This window comes from Somniosus microcephalus, chromosome 12, assembly GCF_052327205.1.
Source record: "Somniosus microcephalus isolate GS21.2 chromosome 12, FLI_Smic_1.0, whole genome shotgun sequence".
NCBI lineage: Eukaryota > Metazoa > Chordata > Chondrichthyes > Squaliformes > Somniosidae > Somniosus > Somniosus microcephalus.
Genome location: NC_140998.1, coordinates 126,420,681 through 126,446,834, shown reverse-complemented (window position 1 = coordinate 126,446,834; position 26,154 = coordinate 126,420,681). Strand labels below are relative to the sequence as shown.

Sequence of the window (26,154 nt, the reverse complement as noted above, 5' to 3'; positions counted from 1 at the left end):
ACATCCCCACTTCTGACCTTATGATGCAGGGAAGGTCATTGATGAAGGAGCTGAAGATGGTTGGGCCTAGGACACTGCCCTGAGGAACTTCTGCAGCCGTGCAGCTTATCGGGAGCGTTGCTCCCAGGGCTGCTCCCTCCCAACTATATACCACTGTGCCGCCACCTCTAGCTTGTGGAACAGCTCTCCCAATTTTGGCACAAGTCCCCAGATGTTAGTGAGGAGGACTTTAAAGGGTCGACTGGGCTGGGTGTGCCGTTGTCGTGTCTGAAGCCGGTGCCTAGGTTAATGCTGGGTGGTCCGTCCAGTTTTATTCTTGGTATACTTTGTAGCGGTTTGGTACAACTGAGTGGCTTGCTCGGCCATTTCAGAGGGCAGTTAAGAGTCAACCACATTGCTGTGGGTCTGGAGTCACCTGTAGGCCAGACCAGGTAAGGACTGTAGATTTCCTTTCCTAAAGGACAGTATTGAACCAGAAGGGATTTTACAACAATCCTGTAGATCGCTATTACCGATGCTAGCTTTTTATTGTAGATTTATTTAATTAACTGAATTTAAATTCGCCAGCTGCCGTGGTGGGATTTGAACTAATTCTCTGGATCATGAGTCCAGGCCTCGGGATTACTTGTCCAGTAAGATAACCACTATGCTACCATACCCCATTGCTGAAACTCTTATCGTATTAGTGATCCTTGTTTTGTTTGCAGTGATAAACTTCTTTGCACCACTTGGAGATTCCAAGCTCAGATTTTAACTTGTGGGGGTGTCACTCGCTACTGCTCCCAACATGAGTCGATGGAAAGAATTAGATTGATTACATTTTTTAAAGATATTTGGATGCCACTTCTACCCTTTGTTCATCTTGCCCTTCACCTGATAAGTCTACATTTCAATGTAGCATTTTAACTCCATCTAGTGGCCCTCCTGAAAAGTTTCACATTCCCAGTAAGTATCAGTTATCCCGTAAATTTTTTAGTTCCCCCGCGCTCTTTTTCCCCCCCCCCACACCCCCCCGGCCTGTCCTGAAGGTAGCGCCTCAAACTAAGGCTCAGTTCCACTGGCAGTGACATTTCTCTAGTTGTTCATTCATGATGTGTGAACTTGGTTAATGACTGTAAGGCTGTTCGAGCACATGGATATCACAGCCAAGTAGTTGGGTAATGGGCGTCATTTGCTGAGAACTTTCGTGTTATCATCTAAGGTTCACTTGTGTCCCTTACAACAGAGGATCACTAGCGACAAAGAGCAGTATTTTGAGCTGATTTTTTCCCTTCCCTAGCACAGGGACAGTGAGCCATTGGTAGTGCCTCCATTTGAGGTGATCCAAAACTCGGCTGCCCGTGTCCTAACTCACACCAAGTCCCGTTCACCCATCACCCCTGTGCTCGCTGATGTACATTGGCTCCCAGTTAAGCAACGCCTTGATCTCAAAATTCTCATCCTTGTTTTAAATCCCTCCATGGCATCGCCCTTCCCTATCTCTGTAATCTCCTTCAGTCCCACAACCCACCCGAGATATTTGCACTCATCTAATTCCGCCCTCTTGAGCATCCCTGATTATAACCACTCAACTATTGGTGGCTGTGCTTTCTGTTGCCTAGGCCCTAAGCTCTGGAATTCCCTGCCTAAACCCCTCTGCCTCACTTGCCTCTCTTTCCTCTTTTAAGACGCTCCTTTAATCATACTTCTTTAACCAAGCTTTTGGTCACCTGCCCTAATTTCTCCTTATGTGGCTTGTTGTCATTTTTTTGTCTTGTAATACTCCTGTGAAGCGCCTTGGGACATTTTACTATGTTAAATACAAGTAGTAGTTATTGCTGTCTTCGTGGTAATCAGCTGATTCATCAACAATCCAGGCATTCAACCTGTCTGTGTGGCTCACCGTCAACCTGAATAACTCGTATTCCTTTGTATTTGTGTACAGGGAGCCACAGTACGTAATGATGTGGATTCTGTCATTATCAGCCGTATAGTGAAGGGTGGTGCTGCAGAGAAGAGTGGTGTATTGCATGAAGGAGATGAAGTCCTTGAAATAAATGGGATTGAGATTCGTGGAAAAGATGTCAATGAGGTGTTTGATTTGCTGGTATGTGATTTGTTTTTATCCTTTTTAAAGCTGCATTTCCTTTCTGATTTTATAGATCTGATCCTTGTGAAGTATTTGTGTGGTTTTCATGTTTCCAGTAGCCTTTGAATTAAATTGATTGATGTTTCAATAAGGTCAGACCAACGTTTTTTTCTTTGTTATGCACGTAGGCCGATATGCATGGTACACTGACATTTGTGCTGATTCCCAGTCAGCAGACCAAGAATCCTCCTGCCAAGGAGATGGTGGTAAGTAAGTTAAATGTAAAACAGCTATTTAGAAGGTACACATGACTGATTTGAGTTTTTTTAACTACTATTTGACTGCATCTTGTTGCCTTAGCAGACTTATTTCAATTTTGGTGATAGTAGTCTTACTCCATCAATCCAGTCTGTTAACTTTTTTAATGGTTGAACCGATTGAGCACTGATTATTTGTGCTTTGTGCGTGTGAGGTGAAATGCTTTTCTTCCAACTTGGGAGGTGAAAAACATTCAGGATTACAGAGATTGTTGAGTCGTTACAACTAGTTATTAGAATATGAGGGTTGAAATTCCTCTTAATGAAAAATGGGAGAATGGGTTGTCTTTCTCCATAGTTAATGGTCACTAGTGAAGTTTAAAGTTTCAAAGCTGTGTGTTTCCATGATTTTGTTTCTGAATTATAAAAAGTAGAATTGATAGATTAGACTTCAATGTAATCCAGTAAGCTAGTATGTTAGAATTGTAAATATTATCTGTGGTAAATGTGCTTACAGTGAGCTGATAAACAGAAGAGTCCTGGTGTCAAACTTTGTGGACCAGACTGTGGGCTATCCATGCAGTCTCCTATTTGAAAGAAAATGACTGCTGCATGAATATCCGTGGGGGAGATTGGTAGTGTGCACTGTCTTGAAGGCCCACGGCATGGTCAAACTCTGGTTCATGTTGATGTTTTGTCACTTGGTGTATTTTCAAACCCTGGGAAAAGGTGCTGTGTGGAGACAAGGGGCTGGATTTTCATTGAGGAGTCGGGTAGGAGGCAGGACTACAACTTTAGGGGTTGTAGTCCCGCCTCCATCTAGTTCTAGCCAACCCACGCGATTTTAACTTGATTGACCTTGTTGAGCCCGCCCAGCGGGCTCAGCAGGCCAATTAAGGGCCACCCGGCAACAGGTGACGTCACAGATTGATATTTCATCTGTCAAGACCTTTTGACAAATGAAATATCAGCGTTTCACAGCTGTTTGAAGCTGTCAAACACTGACAATCTGTACTCCAGGTTAATTCCTTCCTGTCAGGATGATTTCGAGATCGCCCCGGAACAGAAAGCTGAATGCTGGAACTTTTGACAGATCGCGGCCATTCTGCTTTCTGTGCCGGTGAGATGAGGGACTCCCGAGACCTGAAGGAAGGAAGGCTGTAAAGGTATGTAAATATAAGTTAAACTTCTTTAAACACACCAAACACACTTACCTCTGCACTCATGCACCCATCACTCACCTGAACACCAGACATCTCGACCCCTTCATCCCTTGGCATGGTTTGGAGCCATCAGGAATCCCACATTTCAACAATGAAAATAGGGATTAGGCTAAAAACTGCCTGTTAACTACCTGTTAACAGGCAGTTAATTGGCACTAATTCCCTTCCCGCCTCAGGGAGGCGGGTCCCAGTGCGGGTTGGGTACCCGCCTCCTTTGAAATTGGCTTGGGGGTGGGATGGGTTCGTGCCCCCCGATTTCGGGATTTTAACCCCCCACACGCCTCTAATCCCACCTCCACGGCCCAATGAAAATCCTGCCCAAGCGCTTCCTCCTTGCAACAAAAAAAAAAATTGTAGGAACTGTCATGGAAGCAGGTTGTGGATCTCTGCCTCTCTGCTCTGGATGCATTGTGATGTTGGGAGACAAGATGAGGAGCAGAGATTACTTTTTCCTTTAAAAAATAAAAAAGGAGGAAATTTTGATATTTATAACTTCCTGTTTCTTTAGGTACACGTGAAAGCCCATTTTGATTACGACCCCTCAGATGACCCTTATATTCCCTGTCGTGAGCTGGGCCTATCTTTCCAAAAAGGAGACATACTTCATGTAATAAGCCAAGAAGACCCCAACTGGTGGCAGGCTTACAGAGATGGAGATGAAGACAACCAACCATTAGCTGGGCTAGTTCCAGGTAGGACATTGGTATACCGTTACTCACCTATTTGTTTGTTGTAATGCACTTCTTCGTATCTCGGTTGTGAAGAGGGAACCTTGCCATCAATAACTGATTTAATAATTTTGCACAGATTATTTTTAACTTTCTTGTTTCTGCATTCTTCCCCCACCCATATTTTTGTTTAAATGGTGGTTTGTGAAAACTTAATTGAAAGGTGGCTTTTATACTTGAAGCAAACTGAGATCAACATCCCAAGTTGCTTCTGATTTTGAGAGCTGATTTACACTGGCTCTTCCAAAACCCAATCTAACTGCCTTGGCTTCAAATCGGTTCGAAACCTGTTATTATTGTGTCATGGCATATGCATAAAAATGCCATGATTGTAGTGTAGTTTTAAAATAAACTTCATTTTGTTTAATAGTTCATTGCTAAAAAAATTAATTTCTGCTGCGCGATCCATGAAGAGTGCATGCGTACTTGACAGTTTGTAAAGCTTGCCAACAATGAAGAACATTTCTTCCAGTATTCCCTGGAGAGATATCAAACTGGAAATTTAATCAGACATCAGAAAACCATCTTGCCTGCCTTGCTGGCAAAGTTCAGTCCACTGAGTACTTTTGAACCTAAACTGCAGGACACCACATTATCATTGCAGTCTGGGATCTGCAATTCAGGGTTTCATTTTGAACAGCTTTAGTGCAGTCCAATCTGAAATTGCTTGCGCCACTTCTTGTTTACACATCAACCACTTTGCCATGACACTGAAGTTAGTGTATAAATGCACCCTTTGAGTTGTTGAATCCTGACAATAGATCCTGATTTTTGACATCCTTGTTAGAAATAACTGACGATGTATGAGTTTTAAAGTATCTTCATGGGTTGAACAGCACAAATGAATTTTTCTAGTAACTTGCCATTGAAAAAAATTTAATTAATTTTATATCTACATTACAGTCATATATCTTATTCTTTGCAGTAACCTTTTTCCTTTACATTTTAAACAGGGAAAAACTTCCAGCAACAAAGAGAAGCCATGAAACAAACCATTGAGGAAGACAAGGAGCCAGAGAAATCAGGTTAGGAAAAGTATAAATTCAAAGGCTTGTAAATTAAGACTTTTAAAAATGCTAACAAATTAAATACAAATTGGGAATGTTATAGAATCACCATAAAAATATATTTGCAGCGCATTGTTGCCCATAAATTAAGTCTATCAATGAGCATAATTAAGATGTAACTGAAGTAACTCCAAGCTGTAGATGGTTGGACTGTCACAGTGAAGGACTAGATTTGGATTCCAGCTGTGACTTGTGCTTGAAAGTGGCGGCTATGTACAATGTGTGTTCTTTTACTGATTACCGGCTCGGCCATGGATGGCGTCCACATCCTTGAGTGCAGGAAGAGGCGATAGTAGGACTCAACCAATTATGCAAAATGTACACTGTAGCCCAAGTGGTGTAGTATTGATATCCATGGAACAATCTGTGGTACAGGGCAACCCCTCCATGACTGAATGAAAATATTTGTCAAAATCTCCCAACTGCATTCAAAACAGAATGTTTCATAGTCAGAAGAATTTTTGTGGTGTAGCTTGAAGTTCAACAGGGTAACATTTCCATGATCCACAGCAATGCCAGAAATAGGATAACAGTCTTCTTACATGTGTTCGATAATTGATTTGTATCTTTCTTGGTTTTAGGCTATACTTGGGAGTTGAATACTCCAACACAACTCCCAATTATTTAGCCGTTGATTAATTGTTGTTGTACGTTTTTCACAATTAAACTGCTCATCCTTTACAAATTACTGAAGATCTGCTGCCCAATATGCAGCAAACAAATTTGATCTGTACAATATTCAGCAGTTGTGATTAATTAATCTAAACTCTGAATATTTACCTTCTATATGGTTAGCAGATTTCTGCAGTGTAATATTTTATGTATCTATGAAACTGAACTGTTCTTGTAGTGATTAGAAATTATTGTCACTCCTTATGTTTTTTTTTAAGTTGTCTTGTGCATCTGGACTCCTTTATTGGGTAGATACCAATGAGGCATTCAGAACATTTCCCAAGTCCCAAAAACTGAGCTTGACTGGCTTGTTAAAATCATCTTAAATACAGAGTCATTGCTGCCTTGAAGTGGGTGTTGTATTATGTAGTTAAATGTACTTGCAGTCATAAAAATCAGTAGTGCTATTGAGTTCCAAGGTGGCAGTCTGTATCAAGTGAGTTATATTGCACTGATGGGGACTTTATTTCACTAATTTTTGAGAAATATTACCTTAATTGGTATCTGGTATATCACAATACAACATGTTGTAATATCCTAATTATCGTACAACACTTGGTGTCCCAATTTAGTTATATAAAATATTGTTAAATTATTGGTCTGAAATGTAACTGAGTTAGAAAGGTAAAAGCTCAACTCTTAACCATATGATGAAGACTGGTTAGGTTCAAATATCAACAAAGAATGGGTTAACAAAAATGTAATCCGCACAGCAAAGGGAATCCTAAGCTTGTGTATGTAAAACTACTGCAGTTATAGCAACAACAGCAAAAGCCACTGGAAGTCATGGTATCCTGCTTGTGATGTCATGATTTTCCAGGCAGTTAGGAAAGGGATCCCCAAAGAATCAAAAGTACAGTATTATCAGTAACCAGAGGACACAGACTTAAGGTAATTGGCAAAAGAGGCGAGAAGATTTTTTTTTTACACCGCAAGTTGTCATGATCTGGAATGCACTGCCTGAAAAGAGTGGTGGAAGCAGATTCAGTAATCATTTTCAAAAGGGAATTGGATAAATACTTGAAGTGGAAACATATTTGTAAGGCTATGGGGAAAGGGTAGGGAAGTGGGACTAATTGGGTAGCTCTTTCAATGAGCCGGGTCAGCCACTTGTTAAGAAATAATGAGTGTTCTGATTCTAACCTTGCCTCCTCTTAACTGTGACTGTCGTATTTCATCTGTTTGAAAGCTAGCCTTGAAATGTACTTCAAGTTTACGCACTTGGTGTAAAATATCATTAGCCCTAACATTTTTCTACTTTAGGTAAACTTTGGTGTGCTAAGAAAAATAAAAAGAAGCGGAAGAAGGTGTTATACAATGCAAATCGAAATGATGGTATGTATAAATAAAATGTCCAGTTTTAATGTAAGGATCTTGATTTAGTGAACTATAACCACCATGGGGTGTAATTTTTTGCTTAATATTTAATTATTTTATGACTGAAGCTGGGTAATTTTTCATCTGAAACCTATGCTCAAGATGTGTCAAACGGATACATGCCAAGCTTCAGCAGTTCACATGACAGTCAGCCTGCTCAGTATCCCATTGTTTGCTGATAAAAATCAGTGGAGATCATTCACCTTCCCCTTCAGTCCTGCTGCTACCTAATTACAGCTGCAAATAGACCAAATCAGGCCCCCTTTTCCTAAACCCAATTCCTCACACTAATGACAACAACAACTTGTATTTATATACTGCCTTTAACATCGTAAAACATCCCAAAGCGCATCACAGGAGTATTATAAAACACAATTTGACACCGAGCCACGCAAGGAGAAATTAGGGCAGATGACCAAAAGCTTAGTCAAAGAGATAGGTTTTAAGGAACCTCTTAAAGGAGGAAAGAGAGGTAGAGAGGCGGAGAGGTTTTAGGGAGGGAATTCCAAAGCTTAGGGCCTAGGCAGCTGAAGGCATGGCCACCAATTAAAACCAGGGGTGCTTAAGAGGCCAATGATTGTGATTCTGGCTCACTATACTGCAGGCAGGAATTCTCACTTCCAGCATACCAAGGCCAGAGCCACTCCCATTAGTGCTCGGGGGAGGAAGGGCTCAGTTCGGTCCATTAGCAGCTGGACTCGGGTAGGAGAGGGAAAGAGCCAATAGATAAGAATGATGGGGGGAAATGGGTGGCAAAGGGGAGATGGAAGGGAGAAAAGCATAGCAATGAATTTAAGAAGGAGAGGAGTTAGAAGCTGAGGTGAGGAAGGAAGGAAGGAAGGAAACAGTGTCGGCATTAACCAGAATGCATTAGTTTTAATGTAACTATTAAAAACGTTCCAGGGATCGTGCCCCGGAACCACTTCTCCTTCAGGCTTACTTGTACTTTCTTCTCCCCTTCCTGTACAAGTGAAAGAATACTATGTGTGCCTATATATAAAGTTACAAAACCCATTTGCCATATTTTTAGTCAAGGCAGTTCTTAACAGCGGAGCAGGCTCGAGGGGCCAAGTGGCCTATTCCTGCTTCTATTTCTTACGTACCAGCTTTTTGGAGACTCAACTTTTTTAAAGCTGTTGATCAGGTTTTGCTAGTTTCCTAGGTTGATCTGTATGCAAATGATTTGCCATGCAGAATTGCCAGTAATTTATAAGTGTGGTACAATGAAGTGGATAGCATGGATTCTGTCCTTTCCCTCCGAGATGTAAATTTGAAAAAAGCCCCAAATGATGAAAGGTGTTTGGAATAAACTCGGCAGAATTCTGAATGGTGTCCACAGGAGAAAACTGCTCATAATTTGACCCATGGTAACACTTGAAGCAAAGTCTGTGGTAAATATTTCACTATCCATCATTGGCATCCCTCACCTTAATCAGCAGTCAATTACTGTTGAGACTAAGCTTGATTTGCTGGGATAGGTGTGGGAGGAAGAAACAGACACTTAAATTGGATATTGTTCTCCTCTGGAATTGATCTTTACACTGTTACCAATTGATGCAAGAAGCGGATGTAGAAAGACATTCTTTTGAAATGATTACATTGTAAGTGGAGAACAGTGTAAAGTGCAGGTGCTTTGAGTGCTGCAGTAAAGCTTATATAAGATAGTAAATTTATAGGCCTGGTTATGTAGCAATTATAAGGATACATATATCCTGGTAGTAACGGAATAGATAGGAGACATTAGGAGGGAGTCCAGAGTTAGTCAGATTTTAATCGCTCAACCGTTGGTAGCCGTGCCTTCAGCTGCCAAAGCTCTAAGCTCTGGAATTCCTTTCCTAAACCTCTACCTCTCTTTCCTCCTTTAAGTCACTCCTTAAAACCTACCTCTTTCTATCTTAATATCCCCTTATGTGGCTTGGTGTCAAATCTTGTTTTTTAATGCTCCTGTGAAGCACCTTGGGATGTTTTATGAGATTAAAGACGCTAGATAAATGTAAGTTGTTGTTGTAAATTTATCACTAAACCTACATAGAAGCTTTTTTCAAAACTTGCAAGACGATAGATTGCCATTTTTAGACAAGTCCCTGAAACTCATCAAGGAATGATTGGTTTAGTGTAGGTGCGAAATAACACAACTGATTAACTTGTGTGAGTGACTGTTTGTTTTATTTCTAATTCCCCCATTAGATTATGACAATGATGAGATCTTGACGTATGAAGAAATGTCACTATATCACCAACCTGCAAGCAGGAAGCGGCCAATTGTTTTGATTGGCCCACCAAACTGTGGTCAGAATGAACTGCGGCAGAAACTGATGGAAAGAGAGGCTGATCGTTTTGCTCCGGCAGTACCTCGTAAGTTATCTGGACAATCTTGTTTTAACTGTGTTGTATGGTACATTTTCTATATAACTCGTATCCTTACATTTGTAGATACAACGCGTTCCATGAGAGATAATGAAGTGAATGGGCGTGATTACCTCTTTGTGTCACGCCAATTTTTTGAAGCAGACATGGCAACCAACAAATTCATCGAACATGGAGAATATGAAAAGAATCTATATGGCACCAGTATTGATTCGGTGCGACAGGTGATCAACTCTGGGAAGATATGCCTGTTAAATTTACACACCCAGGTAAGCAGCCAAGAGTACAAGTAAGGAATTTGTGGCAATTGGAATTTTTTCATTAAAATCATTTTTTGGTGGTGTTTTTAAACTAAAAGAAAATCGGCAAAAATTAAGCCCAAAAACTTATGGTAAATTCAGTGAAAATCAGTTTTTATTTTGAGCAGGAATGCTGATGGCGTCAGAATCGGGCCTTATGGTGGTAGTCCAAATAAGGGTTAACAACATAGGGAAAATTAATAAAATACACATACACGAGGGTTGCCTCAAAACCCAAAGATAGGGGTTGCAAAGTAGTATTCTCTGACATACTTCCAGTGTTGAGGAATGGAGATGAATTAAATAATTAAGAAGGTAAGTAAATACTTGCCAACGTAATGGCAAAACAGCAATGTTACCTTCATAAATAACTGGGATTATGACCAGCTTAAAAAGAACTGGTACAGTGGAGACTGCACCTTAATCAGATAGGAATAAAAAGCTCTACAAGGAATATTGTGGCCACAACTGAAAATCAGTTAAACTGGGTCGGTGTGGAGAGGACAAGGAGATAACCATATTCCAGATGAAATGTATTGTAGGGTATACGATGGTCAAAAGTTGGGTATGAACACAGTAACCAGGAGAGAGGCAAATCTACAGGATCGTAGGAAAAAGCTGAAACTGAAAAACATGAAAGAAGGAGCACGGTGGCATAGTGGTTAGCACTGTTGCCTCACAGCGCCAGGGACCCGGGTTCAAATCCAGCCTCGGGTGACTGTCTGTGTGGAGTTTGCACATTCTCCCCGTGTTTGCGTGGGTTTCCTCCGGGTGCTCCGGTTTCCTCCCACAGTCCAAAGATGTGCGGGTTAGGTTGATTGGCCATGATAAAAATTGGCCCTTAGTGTTAGGGGGGATTAAATACACGGGGTTACGGGGATAGGGCTTGGGTGGGATGGCTGTCGGTGTAGGGACTGGGTGCTAGGGTTTGGATGATCAGCCATGATCTCGTTGAATGGCGGAGCAGGCTCGAAGGGCCGAATGGCCTACTCCTGCTCCTATCTTCTATGTTTCTAAGGAAAGGAAGACTTGCATTTATATAGCACCTTTCACGACCACAGGATGCCACAAAGCACTTTACAAGAAATAAAGTGCGATTGAAATGTAGTCACTGTTGTAATGTAGGAATCGCAGCAACCAATTTGCGCAAAGCAAGGTCCCGCAAACAGCAATGTGATCATGACTAGATAATCTGTTTTTAGTGAGGCTTGTTGCGGGATAAATATTGGCCAGGACACCGGGGAGAACTCCCCTGCTCTTCTCCGAATAGTGCTAGTGCCATGGGATCTTTAGAGTGTTCAAGTCTCTGAATTGGGATTTGAACTCTCAATCTTCTGACTCCGAGGTGAGCGGCTGTCACTGAGCCACGGCTGATTCCCCTAATCAGCCTAAAGTATATGAACACGAGAAGCAATAGAAATAAGATGCCAGAACTGGAGGCTGCTGTGGCAGTAGGGAACTGCAATGTGAGAATATCCAGAAACCTGGTTAAACCTAGAAGACGGAAATTAATTTAGTATTCAGTGATGTACAGTGCTCAAAGGATAGAAAAGGAGCCAGTGTAGCCATTTTTTTTTAATTTGTATATGGGATGTGGGTGTTGCTGGCAAGGCCAGCATTTACTGCCCATCCCTAATTCTCCTTGAGAAGGTGGTGGTGAGCTGCCGCCTTGAACCGCTGCAGTCCGTGTGGTGATGGTACTCCCACAGTGCTGTTAGGGAGGGAGTTCCAGGATTTTGACCCAGCGACAATGAAGGATCAGCGATATGCTTCTAAGTCAGGATGGTGTGTGACTTCGAGGGGAACTTGGTGGTGGTGTTCCCATGCGCCTGCTGCCCTTGTCCTTCTAGGTGGAAGAGGTCACACGTTTGGGAGATGCTGCCGAAGAAGCCTTGGCGAGTTGCTGCAGTGCATCTTGTAGATGGTACACACTGCAGCCACGTTACACCGGTGGTGGAGGGGAGTGAATGTTTAAGTTGGTGGATGGGGTGCCAATCAAGCGGGCTGCTTTGTCCTGGATGGAGTCGAGCTACTTGAGTGTTGTTGGAGCTGCACTCATCCAGGCAAGTGGAGGGTATTCCATCACACTCCTGACTTGTGCCTTGTAGATGGTGGAAAGACTTTGGGGAGTCAGGAGGTGAGACACTCGCTGCAGAATACCCAGCCTCTGACCTGCTCTTGTTGCCACAGTATTTATGTGGCTGGTCCAGTTAAGTTTCTGGTCAATGGTGACCCCCAGGTTATTGATGGAAAGGGATTCGGTGATGGTAATACTGTTGAATGTCAAGGGGTGGTGGTTAGACTCTCGCTTGTTGGAGATAGTCGTTGCCGGGCACTTCTGTGGAGCGAATGTTACCTGCCACTTATCAGCCCAAGCCTGAACCTCGTCCAGCAATAACTGGGGAGTAAATTAGTTGCTACAGTTGGAAGGAGTAAGCCACAGAAAGCTACTCTGGTTAGAAATGTCTAATGTGAATAAATCTAAGCTAACACTAGGAGTATGCTATAGATCACCAGGTCAACACAAGGACACGTTGCTATATGAAGAGATAAGAGTGTGTGAGAACAGGAAAGTTGTTTTATTGGAAAACTTCAGTCAACCCAATGTAAATTGGAAAAGCCTGAGTGATTTAGAGTCAGCGGTGATAAATGTAATGCATGATTGAAGGTGTAAGGGAAGCCGCAAGAGGCGGTGCTTATCTTGGCCTGGTAGTTGTAAATGATCCAGATAGCACAGAAAAAACGGAAGTTGTAGTACTCCTGGGGGACAGTGGCCACAGAATGATCTGGGACATATTTATACCAAAGACTAGGAGACAGGTTTATAACTTCAATAAGGCTAATTTCGAAGAGATGAGGGAAGAATTGAGACATCTGAAACATATACTCAAGATGTGTCGAACAAATACATGCCAAACTTCAGCAGTTCGCACGACAGTATCCCAGTGTTTGCTGATAAAAATCATTGGAGACCATTCACCTCCCCCTTCCGTCCTGCTGCTACCTAATTACAGCTGCTAATAGACCAGATCAGGCCCCTTTTTCCTCAACTCAACTCCTCACACTAATGATTGTGATTCTGGCCTCTACAATGTAGGCAGGAATTGGAGAAAGCTGTTTTGTCAACATTTTCGTAGAAGCCAAATGGGACATCTTTAAAAGAATAATAACAGAAAATGCTGGAAATACTCAGCAGGCCAGGCAGCATCCGTGGAGAGAGAAACAGAGTTAATGTTTCAGGTCTGGGACCCTTCATCAGAACTGGAAAAAGCTGGAAATGTAACAGATATTAAGCAGGTGCAGAGACCGGGGGGTGGGGTTTAGGAGGGGCGGAAGGAATTGAAAGAACATGCTGTGAAAATGTTGCAAATGGGAATGGCAAAATCATACTGCATGAAAAATGGGGGCAGGGATTATTATCTGAAATTGTTGAACTCTATATTGAGTCCGGCAGGCTGTAAAGTGCCTAATCGAAAGATGAGGTGCTGTTCTTCGAGCTTACGTTGAGCTTCATTTGGACAATGTAATAGGCCGAGATCAGAGTGGGAGTGAAGCGGTGAATTAAAGTGACAGGCGACCGGAAGCTCAGGGTCACCCTTACGGACTGAATGGAGGTGTTCCGCAAAGCGGTCGCCCAATCTGCGTGGTCTCCCCCATGTAGAGGAGACCGCATCGTGAGCAGCAAATACAGTATATTAAATTGCAAGAAGTACAAGTAAATCGCTGTTTCACCTGGAAGGGGTGTTTGGGGCCCTGGACAGTGGGAAGGGAGGAGGTAAAAGGGCATGTGTTGCATCTCCTGCGCTTGCACGGGAAGGTACCGTGGGGAGGGGAGGGGCTGTTGGGGGTGATTGAGGAGTGGACCAGGGTGTCGCGGAGGGAGCGGTCCCTTCGGAATGCTGAAAGGGGAGGTGAGGGGAAGATGTGTGATCACGTTGGAGATGGCGGGGGATGATCCGTTGAATGTGGAGGCTGGTGGGGTGAAAGGTGAGGACAAGGGGAACCCTATTGTGGTTCTGGGAGGGAGGGGAAGGGGTGAGTGCAGAAGTGCGGGAAATAGAACGGACACGGTCAAGGGCCGTGTCAACCATAGTAGAGGGGAATCCTCGGTTGAGGAAAAAGGAAGACATGTCGGAAGCACTGGTATGGAAGGTGGCATTTTTCTCTCTGCCCTCGGCCTATTACATTGTTCAAATGAAGCTCAACGTAAGCTCGAGGAACAGCACCTCTTTCGATTAGGCACTTTACAGCCTGCCGGACTCAACATAGAGTTCAACAATTTCAGATAATAATCCCTGCCCCCATTTTTCATGCAGTATGATTTTGCCATTCCCATTTGCAACATTTTCACAGCATGTTCTTTCAATTCCTTCCGCCCCTCCTAAACCACCCCCCCCACCCCCCCCCCCCCGTCTCTGCACCTGCTTAATATCTGTTACATTTCCAGCTTTTTCCAGTTCTGATGAAGGGTCCCAGACCTGAAACGTTAACTCTGTTTCTCTCTCCACGGATGCTGCCTGGCCTGCTGAGTATTTCCAGCATTTTCTGTTGTTATTTCAGATTTCCAACATGCGCAGTATTTTGCTATTATATTTAAAAGAATAATGCTGGACATGCAGGACAAGTACACATCTAAGATCAACCAGCACAACCCTAAATGAATTAACAAAGTGAAATGAAGAGGCAGCATGACCTCTACAAATCATGCAGGAGAAAGGGTTCACTGGGACGAAAATAGGATCGTGCAGAAACCAGTTTAAAAAGGTGATCAGAGTGGCTGAGAGAGACCAAGAAAAAATTGTAGCTGCAAGGGCAAAATGTAACAGTAATAAAAATCTTTCAGTACTACAACAGCAAGAGGACTTTGAGAAGCAAGAGGATGGGTTGCACCTCAACAGGGCCGGGACCAATATCCTCACGGGGAGGTTTGCTAGTGCTGTTGGGGAGGGTTTAAACTAGCTTGGCAGGGGGATGGGAACCTCGGTGTATATTCAGAAGGGAGAGAAGCAAAGCTGGAAATGGAAGGCAGAAAATTAGTAAGTGAGTTTGGAAGGCAGAGGAAACAAAAGCTAATAGTTTTTTTTATTATTCATTGGATGTAGGCGTCGCTGGCAAGGCCAGTATTTATTGCCCATCCCTAATTGCCCTTGAGAAGGTGGTGGTAAGCCACCTCCTTGAACCACTGCAGTCCATGTGGTGTGTCATAGAGGTTTGGTACAACTGAGTGACTTGCTAAACCATTTAAGGGCAGTTAAGAGTCAACCATATTGCTGTGGGTCTGGAGTCACATATAAGCTAGGTAAGGGCAGCAGATTTCCTTCTCTAAAGGACATTATGAACCAGATGGGTTTTTACAACAATCTGGTAGTTGCATGGTTTTAGCTTTTTATTCCAGATTTATTTAATTTACTGATTTTAAATTCCCCAGCTGCTGTGGTGGGATTTGAACTTTCTCTGGATCATTAATCCAGGATTACTCTGGATTACTCGCCCAGTAACATAACCACTATGCTACTGTTCCCTACGGCAGTGCTTAATAATAATGGTATTACTTCAATGCAAGGAGTCTAGTGAATAAGGCAAATGAGCTGAGGGCACAGATAGGCACGTGGAAATATGATGATATAGCTATTACTGAAACATAGCTGAAAGAAGGGCAGGAATGGCAGCTCAACATTCCTGGTTACAGGGTTTTCAGACGAGATGGGGGGTGGCACATTGGTTAAAGAAACAATTACAGCTGTGAGGAGGGATGTTACGTTAGACTGATCAAATGAGGCCATATGAGTTGAACTGAAGAACAAAAAAGGGGCAATCATACTGCTGGATGTGTACTGTATACCCTCAAATAGTCAAAAGGAAATAGAAGAGCAAATATGTGGGCAAATTTCTGGGAAGTGCAAAAACAATAGGGCACTAATAGGGGATTTCAACTACCCTAATATTAACTGGGATAGAATTAGTGTAAAAGATATAGAGGGTGCAGAATTCTTAAAATGCATTCAGGAGAACTTTTTTAGCCAGTACGTAGCAAGCCCAAGAGAGGGGCGGTTCTGGACTTGGTTTTAGGGAATGAAGCTGGGCAAGTGGAAGGTGGTATCAGTGCGACAGCATTTTGGTGATAGTGATCATAATTCAGTTAGATTTAGCGTAGTTATGGAAAAGGACAAAGATAGACCGGGGATAAAAATTCTCAATTGGGGAAAGGCCAATTTTACTTAGCTAAGATGTGATTTAGCAAAAGTGGACTGCAAACAGCTACTTGAAGGAGCAATGGGAGGCATTCAAGGAGGAAATAGTGAGGGTTCAGAGCAAATACGTTCCCACAAAGAAAAAGGGTGGGATTCCCAAATCTAGAACCCCCCTCCCCCCCCCCCCCCCCCCAATGTGAAGGAGCATACATTTAGGATAAGGCAAAAAAGGGAAGCTTATGCCAGATACTGAGAGGTAAATACTACAGAAAGCCTAGAGGAGTATAGAAAGTGCAGGGTTGTAATTAAAAAGGAAATTAGGAATGCAAAGAGAGGGCATGAAAAAATATTGGCAAGTAAAATCAAAGAAAACCCAAAGATGTTTTATAAATAAATAAAGAGCAAGAGGACAACTAAGCAAAGAGTAGGGCCTATTAGAGACCAAAAAGGTAACCTGTGTGTGGAGGCGGAAGACGTGGGTATGATTCTTAATGAATACATTACGTCTGTCTTCACAGAAGAGAGGGACGATGCCGACATTGTAGCTAAGGAGGAGTGTGAAATATTAGATGAGATAAAAATAGTGAGCGAGGAAATATTAAGTGGTTTAGCATCTTGGAAAGTAGATAAATCACCAGGCCCGGATGAAATGTATCCCAGGCTGTTAAGAGAAGCAAGGGAGGAAATAGCGGAAGCTCTGACCATCATTTTCCAATCCTCTCTGGCTGCAGGTGTGGTGCAATGGACTGATAACGTTGTACTGTTGTTTAAAAATTAATAGACTGAGTAATTACAGGCCAGTCAGCCTAACCTCGGTAGTGGGGAAATTCTGAGGGACAGTGTTAATCGTCATTTAGAAAGGCATGGATTTATTAAGGGAAGGTAGTGTCTGACTAACTTGATTGAATTTTTTGAGGAGGTAACAAGGAGGGCTGATGAGGGTAGTGTGTTTGATGTAGTCTACGTGGATTTTAGCAAGACTTTTGACAAGGTCCCACATGGCAGACTGGTCAGAAAAGTAAAAGCCCATGGGATCCAAGAGAAAATGGCAAGTTGGATCCAAAATTGGCTCAGTGGCAGGAAGCAAAGGGTAATGGTTAACAGGTGTTTTTGTGACTGGAAGGCTGTTTCCAGTGGGGTTCAGTACTCGGTCCCTTGTTTTTTGTGGTATATATCAAAGACTTAGACTTCAGTGTAGTGAAGAAGTTTGCAGATGATACAAAAATTGGCTGTGTGGTTGATAGTGAGGAAGAACGCTGTAGACTGCAGGAAGATATCAATGGACTGGTCAGGTGGGCAGATAAGTGGCAAATGGAATTCAAACCAGAGAAGTGTGAGGTAATGCATTAGGGAAGGGCTAACGAAGTAAGGGAATACACAATAAATGGTAGGATACTGAGAAGTAGAAGTGTAGAGGAACAGAGGGACCTTGGAGTACATGTCCACAGATCCCTGAAGGTAGCAGAACAGGTAGATGAGATGGATAAGAAGGCATAAGGGATACTTTCCTTTATTAGCCGAGGCATAGAATACAAGAGCTTATGCTCGAACTGTATAAGACACTAGTTAGGTCACAGCTAGAGTACTGCGTACAGTTCTGGTCATCACATTACAGGAAAGATGTGATCGCACTAGAGAGGGTACAGAGGAGATTTACGAGGATGTTTCCAGGACTGGATCATTTTAACTATGAGGAAAGATTGGATAGGCTGGGGTTGTTTTCTTTGGAACAGAGGAGGCTGAGGGGAAACTTAATTGAGGTGTATAAATTATGAGGGGCCTAGATAGACTGGATAGAAAGGATCTATTTCCCATAGCAGAGGGGTCAATAACCAGGGGACATAGATTTAAAGTAATTGGTAGAAGGATTAGACGGGAGTTGAGAATTTTTTTCACCTAGAGGATGGTTCTGGAACTCAGTGCCTGAAAGGGTGGTAGAGACAGAAACCCTATTCACATTTAACAAGTACTTGGATATCCAATTGAAGTGCCGTAAACCTACGGGGCTACGAACCAAGAGCTGAAAAGTGGGATTAGGCTGGATAGCTCTTTTTCAGCCAGCACAGACATGATGGGCCGAATGGCCTCCTTCAGTGCCGTAAATTTCCATGATTCTATGATGAGAGATGAGATTAAAAGATGCAAATAAGCTTGAAACTGATGATGGGCCCAAGTTAGTAAATATTCTGAATGATTACTTCCTCAAAGTATTCACAAGTGAAGATATGCACAACAAGCCCTCTCCCAAAGAAGAGCAAAAAGGCAAAATTCAAGCTTTTGTTACAAATAAGATTGATGTCCAGGACAAGCTGAAAGGGCTTAAAACAAATAAACCATCAGAGTTGCATGGTAATTATCCCAGAGTGTTGAGAGAGACTGGCAAGGCGATTGGCGAAGCACTGACAATCATTGAGGGAATTAGTGAACACTGGAGCGGTACCAGTACTTTGAAAACAAGCTAATATGATGCCCATATTCAAAATGGGGTGGGGGGGGGGTGGAAACAGATAGAATTTAAGACTTATGGGTCTGTAGGTGTCTCTATGTAGCACTGTTGCCTCACAGCGCCAGGGACCCGGGTTCGAATCCGGCCTCGGGTGACTGTGTGGAGTTTGCACATTCTCCCCGTGTTTGCGTGGGTTTCCTCCGGGTGCTCCGGTTTCCTCCCACAGTCCAAAGATGTGCGGGTTAGGTTGATTGGCTATGATAAATTGACCCTTAGTGTTAGGGGGATTAAATGGGGATATGTGTTGGTGTGGGGATTGGGTGGGATATGTGTCGGTGCAGGCTTGATGGGCCGAAATGGCCTCTATCTGCACTGTGGGGTTTGTGAGATTCTGTGTGATTCTGTGATATTGGGAGCAAACTTGAGGAAGAGCCTCAGTGAGGGTTGATCCTTCGTGCTAGTGGTTTGAGTTATGAGGAAAGACTGGAGACACTTGTGCTTTGTAGCCTAGAAAAGCAGTGACTGTGGAGATATGCAAGATAGTACATGGTATGAAAAAGGTTAATTCTGAATACAACTTTAAATTAAACAGTGGGAATAGGATAAGGGGCACGGGTTCAAACTTGTGAAAAGTAACTTTAGGACTAATATCAAGTGGTTTTTAATGCAGAGAGTAATGAATATTTGGAATGGACTTCCTAGGAGAGTGGTGGAGATAAGAAGCCTGGAATCATTTAAGAAACAATTAGATGCAGCAATAGTGGGAGTTTAGGGTTCTTCTGGCTGGATACAGTAAGATGGGCCAAATGGCCTTCCTCATCCGTAAGTGTCTTGTGATCACTGAATCTCAAAAAATGAGCAGGAAACGAACAAGGACAGTTAACCTGCCTTGCATATCAAGTCACTGTGCATATTTCCTGCAAAGTCCCTTTAAAACAATGCATTCTGTACAAAAATAATTGTTACTAACAATAAGTGCTGTGCATGAAAATAGTTTGCACATCTGGTACTTCGATACTTATAGAATGTAGAAACCTTTCATATGTTTTTACAGGAATGTTTCATATGGATTATTTCAGTGCAAAAACCATTTGAACACAAATATCCATACTTTTATGTTTAATTTTGCTTTAATGTGTCATCATCTGTAAAATGTGTCTGTTTTGTTAATAAGGCACCTTTTTAGGACATTGAAGTCTTGAGTCATTAAATGTTGATTTAATTGCTTTTTAAAAAATAAAAAAAATGACTCCAATAAAAAATGCTTTAGAAGCATCCCTATTGTAAGCTGAGCCTGTAAAAACTGCAGTTTAGTATATTATTTTTCTGGTCATAAAGCTTACAACAAAACTGGATGACAGTAATAGAAAAAATGACAGGGGTAACAGTAGATTACTAATTCTCATAACTGTATATGTTACAAAGAACACAAAGTAGCCAGTGGTATCATTGAAGGTTGGAACACATGAGTTTGATCAACATTTGTTCGTAACCCACTAAAACGGTTCCAAACTAGGGCCTGCACATCATAGGCTTCCCGTGAAGACTGAATGCCTCACTCTCTTGCAGTCCTTTCCTGAAACAGAGCACCGAGTTTAAACAGCAACACCAAATTCAAATTGTAACTTGGCTTGGGGTGGTTTGCCTATGCGTGTTCCTCTAATTTGGTGTTTTGCATTATAGGTTTCTATATGTGACCCGCTGGGCTGCATGATATACAACTAAGGGCCACATAGAAAAAATATTTCAGAGCCTTACAAGTCGGTAACCCTGAAATGTGTTGCAGCTTTGTAATCCACAGACAGCCATCTGTTGTTCACTATCTAAATTTATAATCCATGGGAGAAATCTGATCGCAATTATTAACATAAACCCTTAAGCTTAGACCAAATTAATTTGAGCTCCTCTACTGTTGCTGCTGTTCCTGTATTTAACAATAAAATAATGCATAAGTACAGCACTTGTAATTGTGGGATGCTGCTTGGAACTAGAGAGCACTTCTACAGTTAGTTGTCTTCAATGCAAGATTACACAGTTTATTGCCTCATTTACATTTATTGAGTCTCCGTGAAATGGAAAATCTCTGAAAAATACATTTTCCCTTGACAACCAAGGAATAAATCATTATGAAATGGCATTAACTATTTTGTCTAAAGAAATATCATAGATCTTGCTATTCAGAATTTTCATATTTTTTTTCTCATTGCTATATTTTTTATTCCCTAGTCGTTGAGGATTCTGCGCAATTCAGATTTAAAACCTTACATAATCTTCATTGCACCACCTTCCCAGGAGAGACTGCGTGCAATGCTGACCAAAGAGGGGAAAAATCCGAAGGTAATATTTTTGTACCTTTTTGTGTTTTTGAGAAATCACTGCAATCATAAAACTAAGTTTAAACAGGGCATGGTGTACACTTAGTTAGAGAATGCACTTTCAAGGTCGACGAGTTTAATTCAAAAATTGCGAGTAACATTACTTTTTCTCTCTCCTGTTCCTAGTATTCAGTGATAATTTTCTTGGACTTTTCTATTAAACACAATAGTATTGTGACGCATACACAAACGCTTTCACCTTCTACAATATTGCTGTCCTTAAAAGTTGTCTTTCATTACTTTGACCTTTTATTATTTGTTAAGTACTTTTGGTCCCAGGTACCATTTCACTGCTTTTGTTTCGTACCTTCTTGCCTCATCTGTCAAGTGAATATGATGTTCTTATCTATAAACCACACATTCAGGATGTGTTTCAAAACATTCCCATAATATACAAGTTGCTAATAGTGAACTGTTTGAAAAAGCAAATGAAGTTTGCAATAGGTATTGGCAGTCACCTTCTTACAATCGGTGGCCCATTATTTCCCATTTAATGTGCAGTACTGAGATTATAGATCAGGCCTCTGGTCTTCCATTTGCTACAATGCTTGTTTAGCTGTCGATCAGCTTAACTTTCACCTCCACCTTTGCCCTTGACCCGGTAAAACCTTGACTAGGTGTCGCCCTTGGTTCAAAGGTAGCGTTCGCACTTCTGACTCCTCATAAGTTCAACCCTACTCCAGGTACTTGAGCACATAAACTAGGCTGATATTCAGTGCAGTACTGAAGCAGTGCTGCATTGTCAGAGGTGCCGTCTTTTGGATGAGACATTAAACAGAGTTCCCATCTGCCCTCTCAGGTGGATGTAAGAGATCCCATAATACTATTCAAAGAAGAGCGGGGACATCCAGACCAACATTTATCCTTCAACCAACATAACTAAAAGAGATTATCTGATCATTTATATTATTTCTGTATGTGGAACCTTGCTGTATGCAAATTGGCTGCTGCATTTCCTACATTACACGTCAAAAGTACTTCATTGGTCATGAAGTGCTTTTGAACAGCCTGAGGTTGTGAATGACACTATATAAATGAGAGTTCATTTTTTCTTTCTATTTCTGCCATCCTGTTCATTCCCCTGGTATGGCTCTCATCTTTCATGCCAAGGGGTGCAGATTTGAGCGAATCTGATGCACAGCTGATATAGCCATTCATCAGCAGATCTGGCTGGACCACATCAAGCGCTACCAGGCCTCACTCTTCTCTGCCAAAACCGCCCACTACTCCAGGATTATCCTGGAGAGCAAAGATAACCTTCTGTTTCTTTTCTCCACTACAACCATCTCCTTAAACCCCTCTCCCCTACCTCCTCCAACAACAAAGCAAGGAGCTCATGAACTTTTGTCACTGATTGAGATCATCCGTTCAGCTGAGTCTCCCCCTTTCCTTTGCCCACCCAGGTCCTAAACCCGCATTTTTCTCTCGTTTCTCACCTCTCTGTCCTCAAGCCCTTTCGGAGCTCATCTTATCCATGAGACCCATGTCCTGCTCCCTTGACCCATTCGCACTAAACTGTTGACCACCCAACCTCCCTTCCTGACCCCCATGCTAGCTGACATTGTAAATGGTTCCCTCTCCTTGGGTACGGTCCCCCTTCACTTTCAAAACTGCTGTCAGCAATCCCCTCCCCCCCCCCCCCCCCCCCCAAAACAATAAACCCACTCTTAGCCCCTTTGTCCTTGCAAAAGACTGCCCCATCTCCAACCTTCCTTTCCTCTCAAGTCCTTGAACATGTTGCCTCCCAACGCCATGCGCATTTTTAAAAATTCGTTCGTGGGATGTGGGCGTCGCTGGCAAAGCCAGCATTTATTGCCCATCCCTAATTGCTTGAGAAGGTGGTGAGCCACCGCCTTGAACCACTGCAGTCTGTGTGGTGAAGGTACTCCCACAGTGCTGTTAGGGAGGGAGTTCCAGTATTTTGACCCAGCGACGATGAAAGAACGGCGATATACTTCTAAGTCAGGATGGTGTGTGACTTGGAGGGGAACTTGGAGGTGGTGGTGCTCCCATACACCTGCTGCCCTTGTCCTTCTAGGTGGTAGAGGCCGTGGGTTTGGGAGGTGCTGCCGAAGAAGCCTTGGCAAGTTACTGCAGTGCATTTTGTAGATGGTACACACTGCAGCCACGGTACACCAGTGGTGGAGAGAGTGAATGTTTAAGGTGGTGGATGGGGTGTCAATCAAGCGGGCTGCTTTGTCTTGGATGGTGTCGAGCTTCTAGAGCGTTGTTGGAGCTGCACTCATCCAAGCAAGTGGAGAGTATTCCATTACTTATGCCTTGTAGATGGTGGAAGGGCTTTGGGGAGTCAGGAGGTGAGACACTCACCGCAGAATACCCAGCCTCTGACCTGCTCTTGTTGCCACAGTATTTATGTGGCTGGTCCAGTTAAGTTTCTGGTTAATGGTGACCCCCAGGTTATTGATGGTTGGGGATTCAGCGATGGTAATGCCGTTGAATGTCAAGGGGCGGTGGTTAGATGCTTGCTTGTTGGAGATAGTCATTGCCTGGCACTTGCGTGGCGCGAATGTTACTTGCCACTTATCAGCCCACACCTGAATGTCGTCCAGGTCTTGCTGCAGGCGGGCATGGACTACTTCATTATCTGAGGAGCTGTGAATGGCACTGAACACTGTGCAGTCATCAGCGAACATCCCCATTTCTGACCTTATGTTGGAGGGAAGGTCATTGATGAAGCAGCTGAAGATGGTTGGGCCTAGGACACTGCCCTGAGCAACTCCTGCAGCGATGTCCTGGGGCTGTGATGATTTTCCTCCAACCACCACAACCATCTTCCTTTGTACTAGGTATGACTCCAGCCAGTGGAGAGTTCCCCCCCCCCCCCCCCCCCGATTTCCATTGACCTCAGTTTTACTAGGGCTCCTTGATACTACACTCGGTCAAATGCCTTGATGTTAAGGGCAGTCACTCTCACTTCACCTCTGGAATTCAGCTTTTTTGTCCCGCAATTCCATGTTTGAATTTCTCCAATCGGGTTTCCACCCTTTCCACAGCACTGAAACGGTCCTAATAAAAATAACAAATGGCATCCTGTGACACCAATTGACGGTGGCCATGGTGCATTTTCCTCCTAGTCCGCCCTGCAGTCTTTGATGTGGTCGACCACACCATCCTCCTGCAACACAGATCCTTGATTGTCCAGCTGAGTGAGACTGCCCTGGTTTGGTTCCACTCTTGCATCTCCAGCAAAGGCTTCTCTTCCTACCCACCGTACATTATATTTGGAGTCCCCAATGGTTCTATCCTTGGCCCCCTCCTCTACATGTTGCCCCTTGGCCATGACATCTGTTAAAGGTGCTTTTAAATGCAAGTTCTTGTCCAGATGATGACAGCTGCTGCCAAGCCTTAAACTGAATAAAACCACTTCATAATTTTAACAACTTATTACTCTTATTTAAAAAAAAAAAAAAAAAATATATGTAATACCTTGGACTTCGGATGAGTGTTAAAAAGTGTAATAACAGTTTGACTATTTTTCCTTTCCCTATAAGCACTTATGAGTGGTGCTTGCCTTGTAATTTTTATTGGGCATGTTTAGAAATTCAGACGGAGTTTATGATGATTGGAAGTTGTAGTTCATCTGTATTCAATCCTCCTGTTTGTGCAGTGAAACCTCTATTATCTGTGTTCCAGTTACCCACCTTCTGATTATCTGCCAGAGGTTTTGTGGGACAAAACATTGCATGAGCTGTTGTCTCATTGCACACTCCACTTAAAGTAATTTCCTTTTGTCTGACGTAGGTCAACCTTCTAGCCTAAAATAGATTTAAATTCACTTCATTAGTATTGTACTTCATTGCTGTGACCTAGAGTAGTGCTCTACCATGCATGCAAGTCCAAAATGTGTGGGCTGTCGAATATCCCTGGGGAAGGAGTGGCGGTCCCCCTCTATTTTAGTGGATGACAGAGGTTCCACTGTACACCTAAAACCATCCATTGTTTAAATGTTGAGAGGGACCATTAAGAATTTGAATCAAATTTTTAACGTAACTTCTCTGCTTCTCAGCTGTATCCCTCTAGAAATTAACTCCACTGCTTTGTTTGCTTTTTAATGGCCTTATTTACCTGCGTCGCTACTTCTAGTGATTTGTGTATCTGAACCCCCAGATCCCTCTGATCCTCTACCCCATTTAGACACTTATTTTCCAAGGAGTTTGTGGCCGCCTTATTCTTTCTACCAAAATGGACCACCTCACACTTATCTATATTGAAGTTCATTTGCCAATTACACGTCAATTCTGCAAGTTTATTAATGTCTTCCTGTATTTTGGGGCAGTCCTCCTCTGTATTAACTACACTCCCTAATTTGGTGTTGTGTCAAATTTTGAAATTGTACTGCCAATTCCAGAGTCCAAATTTATGAAAATAGTGAACAACCATGGTCCCAGCACCGATCCCTGTGGAACACTACTTCCCACCTTTTGTCAGTCTGAGTAATTACCTTTAACCCCCTACTCCAACACACAGGCAAAATACTGCGGATGCTGGAAATCTGAAATATAAACAGAAAATGCTGGAAACACTCAACAGGCCAAGCAGCATCTGTGGAGAGCGCAGTAGAGTTAACGTTTCAGGCCGGCGACCTTTTGTCATAACTGGAAAATGTTACAGGTTTTAAGCAAGTACAGAGGCGGGGAGAGGGGTGGAAAGAACAAAAGGGAAGGTCTGTGATGGGATGGAAGGTAGGAGAGATTAAATGAACAGCAGAATCATTACCAGCACCTGCTGTCTGGAAAAATGGGAGCAGCGGTTATGATCTTAAATTGTTGACCTCGATGTTGAGTCCGGAAGGTTGTAAAGTGCCTAATCGAAAGATTAGGTGCTGTTCCTCAAGCTTCCGTTGGTGCCCAAAACTGAACGCAGTGTCCAGAGTACAACTGAAGCATTATTTCCTTGCTTTTGAATTCCAACCCCTTGAGATGAAGGAGAACATTCCATTAGCCTTTTTGTACCTGTGCACGAGCTTTCAGTGATTTGTGTACATGAACACCTAAATCCCAGTGTGGTAAACCACGTTCACTATCGTATCACTGTTAGTAGTTAGCACTGTTCACCACTGTTCG

General features: G+C 42.8%; 1 protein-coding gene across 2 annotated transcripts in view; it reads left to right on the top strand.

Moving 5' to 3' along the window:
• The window catches only part of LOC147109514 (protein PALS1-like), a 135,588-nt gene that overhangs the window by 93,125 nt on the left and 16,309 nt on the right, over window positions 1-26,154 (top strand). For both annotated transcript variants that reach the window (XM_086003522.1, XM_086003523.1), the window contains exons 7-14: window positions 1,925-2,086; window positions 2,257-2,334; window positions 4,057-4,240; window positions 5,230-5,301; window positions 7,279-7,350; window positions 9,580-9,747; window positions 9,826-10,028; window positions 20,922-21,032. In XM_086003522.1, coding sequence (XP_085859648.1) covers window positions 1,925-2,086; window positions 2,257-2,334; window positions 4,057-4,240; window positions 5,230-5,301; window positions 7,279-7,350; window positions 9,580-9,747; window positions 9,826-10,028; window positions 20,922-21,032 — 1,050 coding nt within the window. The remainder of the gene's footprint in view (window positions 1-1,924; window positions 2,087-2,256; window positions 2,335-4,056; window positions 4,241-5,229; window positions 5,302-7,278; window positions 7,351-9,579; window positions 9,748-9,825; window positions 10,029-20,921; window positions 21,033-26,154) is intronic.